Source organism: Meriones unguiculatus, chromosome 8 (assembly GCF_030254825.1).
Source record: "Meriones unguiculatus strain TT.TT164.6M chromosome 8, Bangor_MerUng_6.1, whole genome shotgun sequence".
In the NCBI taxonomy this organism is placed as follows: Eukaryota; Metazoa; Chordata; class Mammalia; order Rodentia; family Muridae; genus Meriones; species Meriones unguiculatus.
In genome coordinates, this window is record NC_083356.1 from 78,481,635 (window position 1) to 78,494,309 (window position 12,675).

Genomic DNA, 12,675 nt, shown 5'->3' on the forward strand with positions numbered 1-12,675 from the left:
TCATGGCATTTACATTTTCTGTAGTGTCCCAGGGTTCAGCCTCTAGAAAGATCTCCCCCAGTAAGGGTCTTCATTGTGGCGTGGTTCTACCGCAGATGGCCAGTTAGATAGGCGATGCCTTCTCTTTCGACAGAATTCCATTGCATTTCCCAGAATCTTGGAGAACTTTGTAATTGGAAAGGCCGGAAACCTCATCTGATTCCTTCAGTTAATGGCCGAGGTTTAAAACCAATCTAGGGGAAATAACTTGCTACAGTTTCTGTCCTTGGTAGAATTGTGCAGTACATGCTTTCTGAATATGGGTAGTTGTGAATTGCAAAGATGCATGTGATGGGGATTGGTGAGGTAGGGAAGTTGGAATCCAGGTCTTCTAGTCTTTTGGTGAGGCCTTTTGTTCACTTGTTAAATGTTTATCATTCCTCCTTTGGCTTGTGCCAAGGACAGGAACTGTAGCAAATAATTTCTCCTCGCTTGGTTTTATATCCTCAGCTATTAACTAAAGGACATCCATTGCCATACTTATCACATTTGTATGATGTCAGTCTTCTTGTACTATACTAAGTACAGGGTACAGTAGTAAGCACGAAGAGTAGTAGTAGGTAGATTTGCCTGCTAGAACAATCCATGGAGTGCCAACAGCCATATGGAGATACTTAGACAAGGACATATAATTACACATATAAATTTATCTTTATTAAAAATTAAGTGCAGCTGGGCAGTGGTGTGGCACACGCCTTTAATCCCAGCACTTAGGAGGCAAAGGCAGGTGGATCTCTGAGTCAAGACCAGCCTGCTCTACAAAGCGACGCCAGGACAGCCAGGGCCACACAGAGAAACCCTGTCTTGAGAAACCTTGTCTCAAAAATTCAAAAAAAAGAAAAAGAAATTGACATTGTGTATTGTGAGTACACTGGTTGGAAGGGGTTGCTGGGACAGTGCACAAGCCAGGATGTAGCTTCATAAGTGTATGAGACTTAAAAATTAAACACAAATATTATTAAATTATTAGTTATTCAAAGTGAAAACAGATCTGGCGGAAGTAGTTGCTGAGGAAGGCTAACCTCAAGGTCACACATGTAGTAAGTGGGGAAACAGGCTCTTGTGAGTCCATCAGTGTTATTGCAGCATCCTTAAACTTCTCATAAGAGGTTTCTTCTTCCGTCTCAATCTTTTCTATGTGTTGATCTGACCATTCATGTTCATAAAGTGAAAGACCCAAACGACTGCTTGTTGAACTTCCACTGTAAGATTTCATGGCTTCTGGGCCATGTAATGTATGCCTCAAGCATTCCAGCAATGTGGAATGCTTTATTTATAGAATTGTCTTCCGGTTCACGTGTATCGCTCTGCTTTTTGGTGCCGCATTTTCTGTCAGAGGTTGTTTATTTCTAACCCATTTTAGTTTCCTGTGCATTGTGACCCACAACAGGAACTCCAGGAAACGTGTCATACACGCTGCAGCCAGATTGAGACCCTGTCCACTAAAAAAACCCAAACTGCACATTATTATACACCCATATTTGGCTCTAAATGTGAGTGTGGCATTGGCTATATTAGGTGGAAATTTTGATTCAGAATTGTCACTCAGCCAAACAGATTTTTGGTTTCGTTTGGTTTTTCGAGACAGTTTCTCTGTGTAGCCCTGACTGTCCTTGACTTGCTTTGTAGACTAGACTATGCCATATTCTTGGACAGTGACTTAATCTCTCTGAGCCTCCGTTTCAGCAGCTATAAAACAGGGACTGTAATGCTTTATCTGGAGCATTACTGACAGGAGTAAACGAGCTAATGAGTAAAGCAAGCAGTCACAAGGCTGAGTTTGTATAGAGTGCACATGCGCGTTGCAGATACTCAGCATAACTTGCTGTTAAAAAGTCCATCAATAGGAATTGTTTGCCCTTGTATTATTCATCGTTTTGCTTGTTTTCCTCCCTAACACAGGATGTCATCTAACTTAGCTAGCCTCTAATTTGCTGTGTAACTGAGGATGACCTCAAATTCCTCCTAGTCCTTTTATTCCTCCTGCCTGCACCTCCTAACTCCTTGGATTATAAGGCGTGCCTCACCACGTGTGGCCTTATGTGTTGCTCATCTTTTCATTATAAAGAAAGAAGCAGTAACAATAATAGTCACGTATCTTGAGCAGTTAGTGTATTCCAGGTAGCCTGCTGGGTGTTTTATATGTACGTGTGTGTTTTATAAGTACTCAGTAGTTCATTTTTAAATGAGGCTTTTCTTTCTCGTCGATATGGAAAGGATGAATTGCCCCAAGCAGAGATTCATATCCCTGTCTAACGTAATATAGGGCACTTCACCAATCAGTCCAGACATACGTGCAGGTGTCTTCACATCTGATCCTAGCGCGGAAGTCCTTGAAAGGAAAACTAACAGCTATCAACAAGCATTATATTTTGTGTCCCTATTACCTAGTAGTCACCATGCCAAGTGTTCTTCCTGCCTTGCCTCATTATTCCCAACTTGAAGAAATAAGTTTCAGTCCCATTTTACAGAAGAGAAGATGGAGACGCAGAGACTCTCAGGGGTATTTAGTCTGCGGTGGAGCTGGGGTTGGACCCTATGTTCCTGCTGCAGAGCGCCTGCTCTTGTTTACCCCATTATGCTGCATCAACATTTTAGCAGGTTTTTTTTTTTTTTTTTAATGAGATGTGATTTTCAAAGATAGTGCTTCCAGACACTTGATACTAATTGTTCTTAATTTTTAGCTAAGTAACAGCCATATTCTTGGCAGAAGCTCTTAGTGTTATATTTGTTGGCTAGGACTGTGTTCTGTCTCAGAGGAAGCAGTAGCATCCTTTTTTGGTCAGAGACCTCAGAAGTGTGTATAACTTGCTTTAACTCAGTAGATGGTGGCATTTTTCAGTTCCAGACCGTGGAAGACCTCCAACCTCAATCATGCTTCAGACTCAAATTAAAGTGCATTCTAATTGGTAATCAGTGCATAAGGAACCAAAGAAAATTTTAATTAAATGCTGCCATGTAAATTTTCTAGTCATTTTATGCCTATTAAAGTGTTTTTCTTACTTAAAGTCCCCTTCCAGTACTCTACCCTTCCTCTTTAAGCTTTATCAAGATTTTGTGCCTATGCACATATAAGGGCTTAATTAGCATCATTACAGTTTCAGCCTGCTGCGCATTTGCTTCAGAGGCATTTAGATGCACTGAAAGAAGGCCACAGGCTGCATAGGTCACTCAGGTCTCTGAGCCTCAGTTTCTTCATCCTGTAAAATGAGGGTAACAGTTCTTCCCCAGGCTGCTGGGAGGACTAGGGTAATGTATGCACAGGGCCAAATTCATGCTTAGTTGGAGGAGTTGCTCGGTAGTTGGCATGACTTAGTTTTAGAAGTTGCTGTAGGTTTTCTTTTACTGGGATCTCCCCCCGTCACTTTTTAACTTCTTTTCAAGACAGGGTTTCTCTGTGTAGCTGTGGCTGTCCCGGTACTCACTCTGTACACGAGGCTGGCCTCAAAACCCAATGATCTGCCTACCTCTGCCTCCCAGAGTGCTGGGACTAAAGGCTTGCGCTGTTTTGAATCCCACTGTCCACTTACTGAGATCTTTTGTCTTACTCTTCTTAGTGGCTGTTTCTGAGGATTGTCTTCCATCATGGCCTCGGGAGTGAAGTGCTTCCGTCTGCTGCACCCTGCCTTTTGTAGTTACCTTGCTACTTTGACCAGACCTGTTTCAGAAATCTCCATGAAGACAGTGAGCGTAAGACAGCATGACCATAGGCCATCCTCAGCCTATCCAGCAGCACCAGTTCGTCATTTTGCAACCAAGAAGGCCAAAGGTACATGATTTCCTTCCCCAGATGATCCCTTTCTCCTATTTGGCAGAGATCTCAGAGCTATACCAAATTTCCTTCCTCATCCATGTGAGGAAATGGTGTCTCAGGTGTTCATAGGCCAACTGTGTTGGAACCCAGGGCTTGTTTTGTTACCACTCTACCTCATTTGTTTTGTTGGTGGCTCAGAAAATGCCTAATGTACTTTACTTAGATGCAGAACTAGAGGTAAAGTACCAAGCAAACTGAATTGCTCCTGGCAGGGATCAGCATATAGTTTTAGGAAGATTCGGGTTGAGGGTATAATTAAAGCCAGAAGGGTTTTGGGTGAACGGGGCATTAAAGCCATGGCTTTAGATGGATGATCTTAATGGTTTATGTCATCCAAGAATGAGATTTTGATGTCCCGCAGATCTTAGCTTAAATGCCACTTCCTCCGGGATGCCTTCCTTGGCCTGAGGCTGGGTCAGGTCCCCTGTTACATATACTCATGCACACTATTATTTTACTTTGACACACTCAGAACTACAGTAATGAATTAATCAGTTTTATAATTGCTTGTTACGTGTCCTCCCTGTTGGAGCTGATGAAAATCAGTTTTTTTTGTTGTGGTTGTTTAGAATTCTCCAGGGCCCTGTATGTATAGTGTGTTTTTAAACACTCTGTCGGATGAATGAATGACAGAAAGTGACCAGGCAAACCTGCTGTTTGCAGTGGCTTGTCAGGGGTCCCCTCTCAGGGATGATACTAGAATATGCTGCTGAGTATTTCTCCATCGACTTTCCTTTTTTGCGTTCACACAGACCCAGACCTGCTTGTTGTTACAAGGAGGATTAACACAGTGATGAAAGAAAATTAATGCTTTACAAGACATCTTCTGTTAAGTTAGTGTTTGACTTGTACATTATTTTTAATTTTCTAATCCAATTCTTACCATTATCCATTGAAACAATTATAATTTTCCAGTGATGAAACCTTTACAGTTATCTAATAAATATGGATTTTAACATGTTGCAAACATAGAAGCTGAGGTACAAAACTGTTATGCTCCCGGCCTCATTCAGATAGAGGAAGAACAGGGAATCTGGGGCTTCTGACGCGTGGTGTCACAGTCTTCTAGACTCTCAGTATGGCCTTTCGACGTCCTTGGCTGCCTCCTCAGACAGTTGGCTGTTGGTGTTCTCTTAGATTCGCTGGAGTCTTTCTGCAATAGGGATGTAATCACTTATTGTTTGTGCTATGAGGGTATGTCTTTGTGATCATTTTCAGTTTTTTTTCTTTGTGTTTTTTATATCTTTTTCAAGAACTCTTTTCTATCCCAAGGTAATTTATTTCTGAATGTGGTGTGGATTACTGATTTAAACTGTAAAGTTGGCTGTGATGGTTCATACCTGTACTCTTAGTGCTAAAGAGGCTGAGGCAGGAAGATTGCTTCCATTTTAGTGTGATCGTGGGCTGCAGAGTGAAATCCAGAGCACCCTGGTTTGGAGAGTGAGATTTTTTTTTTCTTTCTTTCTCAAAAAACAGAAACTGAAGCTCAGTTTAGGCTGCTTTTCCACATGGGCTGTAAGCTGTGTTGCTAAGCTGTGTTGCTAGCACTTCGTCATCCAATTGGTGCTTTGCTGTATGTCATGTGTCCTAACGTATATGGTTTTTATTGAACTGCTTTGTTTCTGCACCAAATCACCCTTACTCTTATAAATAAACCATAAAGTCTTACATACTTTGCTGTAGATCTTTACCACTCACACATATTTTTTCTTGCCTTTTCTATGTGCAATTTATAGTCACAAGCCAACAGTTTCTAGAAAATGATATCATTATCGTATCATTTTATGATATACTCATAGTTTATTTTAAGGTATAACATGAGCAGGAAAATATATACCTGCATTGTTAAGTGGTTGACTCAGTGGATTTTTAGAAAGTGTACATACCATGTATCCATATCCCAGATCAAAAGGTAAAATGTAGGGGGACTGGAGAGATGACCTAGCAGTTATGAGCAGTGGCTGCTCTTCCCGACAACCAGGGTTTGATTCCCAGCACACGCGGCCTGGCTCCCAATCATCTGTAACTACAATTCCAGAGAACCCAACACCCTCTTCTGGCTTCCCTGTCACCAGGCACACATATATGCTGGCAGACTTATATACAGAACATAATAAAATAAAATTAAAAGAAATAAAGTGGAGCATGCCATGGTGTCACATGCCTGTGAGGCTGGCTCTTGGGAGTCAGAGGCAGGAGGTTCACTGCAAGCTTAAGGCTAGCATGGGCTGTAGAGCAAATTTTAGGCCGGACACAGTTACATAGTGAGACATTGTCTCAAAACAGCTACCACAAGATAACAAGCAAACAAAAGCAGACACAAAAGTTAGTTAAGAAGAAAATATTACTTGTACTCTAAAAGCTTCCTCAAGAGATTGGCTTTAACACCATAGATTTGTCCTTTTGAACTCTGTCTGGCTTTGTGGGGTAACAGATTCCTTGTTCAATATTTGCCTGTTCCAATTTGCTTTGACTTTTGTCGTGGCCTGAATATGCCGCTGCAGTTTATGTATGTACCTTGTAGTGGTATCTGGGTCATTTCCAATTTGGAGTTAAACTAACAGTGTCGCTGAAGTATAAACATTCTTGTACACATGTTTTGGTCCATATGCATGCACATAGGTCCCCCATCCTCTCTTTACTCCCTCCCAGTGCATTGCCTAGGAAATCTAGTCTAATTTGAATAAGTGTGATTGGTGATAAATGGGCATTCTTCTTTTATTCTTGACTTTAGATAGAACATTTCTTATATGTTGACATAAAGAATGTCTCCTTTATATTTTTCAGAGTCTCTTTTAAGTAAATGTATCGAATTCTTGAGCTTTTTAAAAAGGCACTACATTCAAATCAAATGATACATCATGTGTATTGAGATGGCCGTACCTCCTCTCCTTTTAATTTTTGCTGTACTGGGGATTAAACTCAGGGCCTGGTGTGTGCCAAGCCCAGCCTCTCCTCTGGGCCGTACCCCCTGCACTACTCCACCTTTAATCTATTCATAGACTAGCTCAATAGCAATAGCTTTTCTGGTGTTAAACCATTTTTGCAATTTTGATAGGAGCCCTGCTTATTCTTGATAATAATTTGTAAATGTCTTGCTTAATGTATAATCTGTGTGTTCACTCTGGATTTATCAAGCTTGTATATAAGATTAAGTATTAAGCTCTTTGGTCTATGCAGCTGAAAGATTAGCCTGAGTGTAATTTCACCTACTGAGGGCTTAGCTCTTTCGCTGTCATTTTTAGGTGTGGCTGTTGTTTGTCTGAGCCTCTGGGGTGAGATGAGTACCTCTCTCTTTAAAGTCAGGACTCATTAGTTCCTTGCCTCTTTGGTAGTAGAACCTTGCTGTAGCTGCATCTGGATCTGAAAAAAAAAATTCATCTGGATCTGGTATGTATATATAGAGTTGAGATTATAGATTCAGTCTCTTAATAATTATGAGACTGCTTAATTGTTTATTTTAGAATTTTTTTCTGTTTTCAAAGCATTGATCTAAAATTGGGCCTAAATAGCCTCTTAAGATTAAAATTTGATAAATGTTTTATGTTCTCTTTTTCTTAGCATGTGTTTACGTCTTTCATATCATCCTCATATTGCCAGAAATGTATCAGTATTACAAGCTTTAGACAATCCTTTAATGTTGTTAGTCTCATTTTGTTGATAATAATATTTTTATGTTTTCTATTTAGTTTTTTTTGTTTTTTCTTCTTCTTCTTCTTGAGACAAGGTCTCAACATGTAACACTGGCTGGCCTGGAATGCACTGTGTAGACCAAACTGGCCTTGATAGCTTGATAGTCACAGATATCTTAGCTTCCTGAGTAAATAGCATTAAAGATAGCTTATATTTAGAATCACGTTCTCCATTTACTTAACTTTTTCTTTGATCTGCTTAGCGGTTACAAGAAAGGTGTATTACAGTCTCCTGGTGTGAGCCAGTGGTGGTGGCACACACCTGTAATCCCAGCACTCAGGGAGGCAAAAGTAGTCAGATCTCTGTGAGTTCGAGGCCAGCCTAGTCTACAAAGTGAGTCCAGGACAGCCAAGGCTACACAGAGAAACCCTATCTCAAAAAACAAAAAACAAAAACTCTCCTGGTGTGGTTGTGCAATAAACAGTTTCCCCTTTTTCATTTTGTGTGTGTGTGTATGTGTGCGTGTATTTATGTATTTATATTTCTTATTTATGTTTAAATTGTGAATTGTTATATATCTTCTGATACCATTTTGAAGTAGCCCTCATTTCTAATAATTTCACTGTCTTAAAATATTTTACTTGCTGTTAAATATAATAAAACTGACTAATATTTTCAAGGTTTATAAAATTTCTATCCATTAAACCTGTGATTTTACACATGTTTATAAATTTTCTTGTATGTTCTATATGGTTAGATTAAAGTCTTACTGAGAGCCCTGAGATTTTTGGTTCATTTCTGTTTATCTTATGTGTTAAGTATTTACATTTTAATTTTGTTTTGTGCTTTTTGTGGTTTTCTTTTTTTTTTTCCTCTTTTTCTTCTTTTCTATTAAGTTAATCAGGATTCTTTTTTCCTGTTTCATCTCTTCTGATTTGCAAGCTATGTGTATACCATCTGGCTTTACTTGGCTAGTTACTCTTAACTTTTTTTTTTTAACCTTTTCATAAAAATAAAACTACAACTTGCTAATTTTCACAAACTGAAATCACCAGTGTAACCAAGATTCCCATTACCCCACAATCAAGACCTGGTGTGTGTGGGCCCCTGCCTGTAATCTTAGCCCTTGGGAGGCTGAAGCAGACAGACATACATACATAGCAAGACATTGTCTCAGAAACCAGAGACTGGGGGTGTAGCTCAGTGGTAGAACACTCTGGTCCTGGTTTTGAATATTCTCAGCACATCAGAAGTCTCTCTTCACCCATATCTATTGAGTCCCTCCTTTTCCCCGTGCCCTTTCCAGGTAATTATTCAGATGTCTGGTGGCATGGATGGTTGGTTGGTTATAATATTCAGGATGTATTCTTCTATGTGGTATCTACTATGCGGCTTTTTTACTATAGTATATGTCTTTGGTTTTCTTTATTCACAGTTTGTTCAGATAAGGATTTTCTTTTATTGTCCTGTTTGTGATGAGTGTTTCTGAATTGACATCCTTTATCAGTTCCAGAAATTCTAAGCCATTAGCTTGTTTACTCAAAGCAGTCAGAGCTTCAAGCAGGATGGTGGCGTGAACAGATCTTTGGGAAAAAGTCACTTTGCTTCTTATTCATTGATTAATTTGGGCAAAATATTTAAATGTTGTGCACCTCAGAGTTTTCATTTTCCTACCTCAGAAAACTGTCTTGAATATCAAACGGAAGAATGTATTTAAAATTGCATTGCAAATTAGGACATGGAATACAGCACAGTCGGGCTAACTGTAGATATAAAAATTGCTGAGTGTATTTTAATAATGTTTTGTTAAACATTTGGTAAATAAGGATTGTAGTCTTCATTACACAGATACTATTTAAGTATTTTCATCATCTCTTTTCCCACCCCCATATAGAAGTACAAGAGTATTTGTGTCACGTGCACACAGAATGTATGTGAAAAACCCCTCATGGTTTAGACTTGAAATCAGATTCCATCTGCCTTCAGCACTGCTGATTTTCTAAAGTACGAGTCAGTGTGCTCTGGTGGAAGTAGTTAATGTTTCTGCAGTTCTTTTGTCTAGATCAGCCGTATAGTGCTGAACATAACCTTATCTTAGTAAGCTAAAGCTGAATTAATACATTTCCTTTCTCTCCATTAGATTTGTGGAGATGGTCTTATGAAAAGTTCATGGGCTTAAAATTAGAGCAATCTGGGACCAAATCTTGACTTGACCATTTCCTGACCTCTGACATTAGGCAAGTCTTGTCTTCCATTTTTTTTTCCTGGAAAATAAGGTGTTAATTTACTCCTGGATTCCTTGGTATATGTGTAGTACTCTTTGGGGTGTGTGAATGGCTTCGTTTGTATTCCTGTAGCAGGAATACAACTTAAGTCCTCTTTTACCAAGATTAAGTAACTTGCCCAAGATCATAGAGCCAGTGTACACTACAGCAGCTTTAACCCAGAGTATCTGTCTTAAAAACCCTGCCCTTGCTAATGTTCAAGGATTGGGCAGACCTGGGAGCTAGCTGACAGTACATGTGAGCTCCCGTGTAGGGCAGAGATGATTTTTATAAAATTCTAGCACTTGGCAGTTTGTCCTGTGCACAGTAGGAACTTTTTAAAAAGCCAATGCTTATTATTTGTGTGTATGTCTCTATTCTTTTGTTCACTGACTTTTAGCTAAAGGGAAAGGACAGCCTCAGGCCAGAGTGAATATTAATACGGCCTTGGTTGAAGATATAATCAACTTGGAAGAGGTGGATGAAGAAATGAAATCTGTGATGGAAGCACTCAAGGATAATTTCAATAAGACCCTCAACATAAGGACTGCACCAGGTTAGTGGCCTAACCCATGTTTCAGGAAGGTTACAGTGGGAAAGAGCATGGCCCTTTCACCATGTCGGCTCCAGCTTTGGCGTGACTAACTAGTGTTTATAAGCAGTTACTTCTCCAGGATTGAGGCGTTTCCTTGTCCAGTTCCTGCTGTTAGCTTTGGGTGGTAGAACGTCACTGAGTTAGTGTGTATCATGGCTCTGGAGTGTGCTGCATGTGTCCATTAGTCAGCAGTGTCCTGTGGGGTAGCGTTGTGCTTGGCCCACAGAGAACTTGCACAGTGGTGAGCCAACCATGTTGTGATCAGCCCTCCTGTGGAATTATGCTCTCAAAAAGACGTTTTTCTTGTGGATACTGAAACATATACAGGTATCTCAGCTCATAGTCCTATGTCTGCTTTTTCCAGTTTGTTCTACTTGTTAGTTCTTACCCCGTACTGAAAACCAAGTCTACAGACATGCCCACCTGAGACCTTTCTGTGCCCATGAGCTTGACCAGGAAGATCCCGTTTAGGTTAATAGCTTCCTGAAAGTGGCTTTTCTAAGTGGGAAATGTCAGAACTGTCTAGGAGAACTGTTTGCAGATGTGATGGAGAAGTGGCTTGTCAGCTAATGGTGCAAGTGGGCAGGAAAAATCCAATTGCTGTTAAATTGGCCTTTTGCAAATTGTCATCATCCTATAGTTAAGCCTGGGACCCCCTCTGAAGGTATCTGCAGGAGCTTCAACCTCTCTCTCTCATGTTTTGATTGGGGAGGTTCATAAGGAAAATGGAAGACACTTTATGAGCTTGTTTGTGGAAAGTACTCAGTTCATTATAAAAACGATCAGAACCATGTTGAATTCAGAGATGCGATCTGGCGTGAGACTGGAAGGCGGTTCCTGGCATTTGTTAACCTTTGTACTGGGGTGTTTCTGCCTTTGCTGACAGTAAAGCGTGCCATTCAATCTCTCCCAACTGTTTATTTTAAGCTTGCTTATTATTTTAGGTATGAACCTGATAAAGTGCTCTGTCTCCCCTGTGCTTTCTGGCCTGTTAACATTCTGCAGCCGAAACCAGAGAGCAGCTTGAGAGAAGCCCAGGGAGAAATGTGATACTTAAAATGAGCCAGCCAGTTCCACTCTTGTTGAACTTAAAAAGATGATGGACTTGGAAAGAGGGTGGGAGTGTAATTTGTTAAACGTTAACCTCTGAGAAAATGAGGGGCAGGAGTGAGCTTCAGGGAGATTCTCACTGGGGACAGATTGAGGGGAAAGGATTTGATGCATTATGTCAACATGGATTGAGGGATAGGAACCACCACAACTGCACACTGAGGTGCTCATGTGGGGACTTATGTGGCAAAGGCTCTCACAGCTCATCAGGGAGGCTGAGCTAAGACCCATCCTCAGCAGACCTCCCCTTGGCATTTCTTTTTTGCTTTTTTCCTTCAGGTTAAGTCTGTGTAATTTTTTTGTGTGTGTACAATTTGAGGCTGTAAAGAAACTGGGTGAAATAAGCTAACCTTAGCCAGTGGTCTCTGGTGGACAGGTTCTTCCACATCATCTTTCGGTTACCTGAACCAGCAACACTTTTCCTCTTCACATCCATCTGTCTCAGAAATCGCTGACATCTGTCAGTGTTCATCTGAGATACAGGCTTGTTTTTTTTCTTGCCCCTTTCCCTTCATCCTTCATCCATTTGTTTGTTCAGCATAGTAGTACCGAGTACACACTTTGTGCCTTTTACTTTAGTAGGTGTAGATATGGAGAGGGAAGATCTGGTTCCTAATGTCCAGGCACTTAGAACCTTATGTTAAAGGTTCTAAGTCTGACACAGCAGACCAGTGAGGACGTGGCTGGAGACGGTCATGCTTGTTCTTGGGTTTACGTTCTGTAATTAGGAGCCCCTGTGATGGTGGGCAAATCATTCTGTTTGCCTCAGTTTCCTCATTTGTAAAAGGGTGACAGTCATAATCATCTTGTAAGATAATGAAAGCAAGTAAACATTAAATGCATTAACATGAAGCATTGCCTATAGGATGTATTCCAGCTTAGGATGCTTGGCTCGGGAGCAGGTTCTGTACACGAGTGAGGACTCAGACAAGGTGCCTGAGATGAGGACCTACTACAGAGAGACTTGAACAAGGAAGTAGGAATTATCTGAATAAAGAAGAATATTTCTACATAGTGGTCTGCATAGAGAGCTCCAGGCCAGCCAGAGCTACACAGTGAGACCTGAGGGAGAAAAAAAGTTACATGCTAGAATTTTCTAACATTTGTCCTACCTCAGCTTATCAAATACTAGGATCATGGTAGTGAGTCAGTAGACTCAGCTTCAAATACAATTTATTCAAGAAATGTTGAGAAAAAATGATAAGTGAATCTAAAATACT

General features: G+C 40.4%; 1 protein-coding gene across 2 annotated transcripts in view; it reads left to right on the forward strand.

Annotated features, from left to right (window-relative positions):
- Positions 1-12,675, forward strand: part of Mrrf (mitochondrial ribosome recycling factor) — a 50,352-nt gene that overhangs the window by 1,130 nt on the left and 36,547 nt on the right. The window contains exons 1-3 of one of the 2 annotated variants that reach the window (XM_060390058.1): positions 3,676-3,808; positions 9,627-9,723; positions 10,151-10,306. In XM_060390058.1, the coding sequence (XP_060246041.1) occupies positions 10,240-10,306 (67 nt within the window). In that variant the 5' untranslated portion in view covers positions 3,676-3,808; positions 9,627-9,723; positions 10,151-10,239. Of the gene's footprint in view, positions 1-3,596; positions 3,809-9,626; positions 9,724-10,150; positions 10,307-12,675 lie in introns of those variants that run through there. The other variant, XM_021656768.2, reaches the window with a different exon arrangement.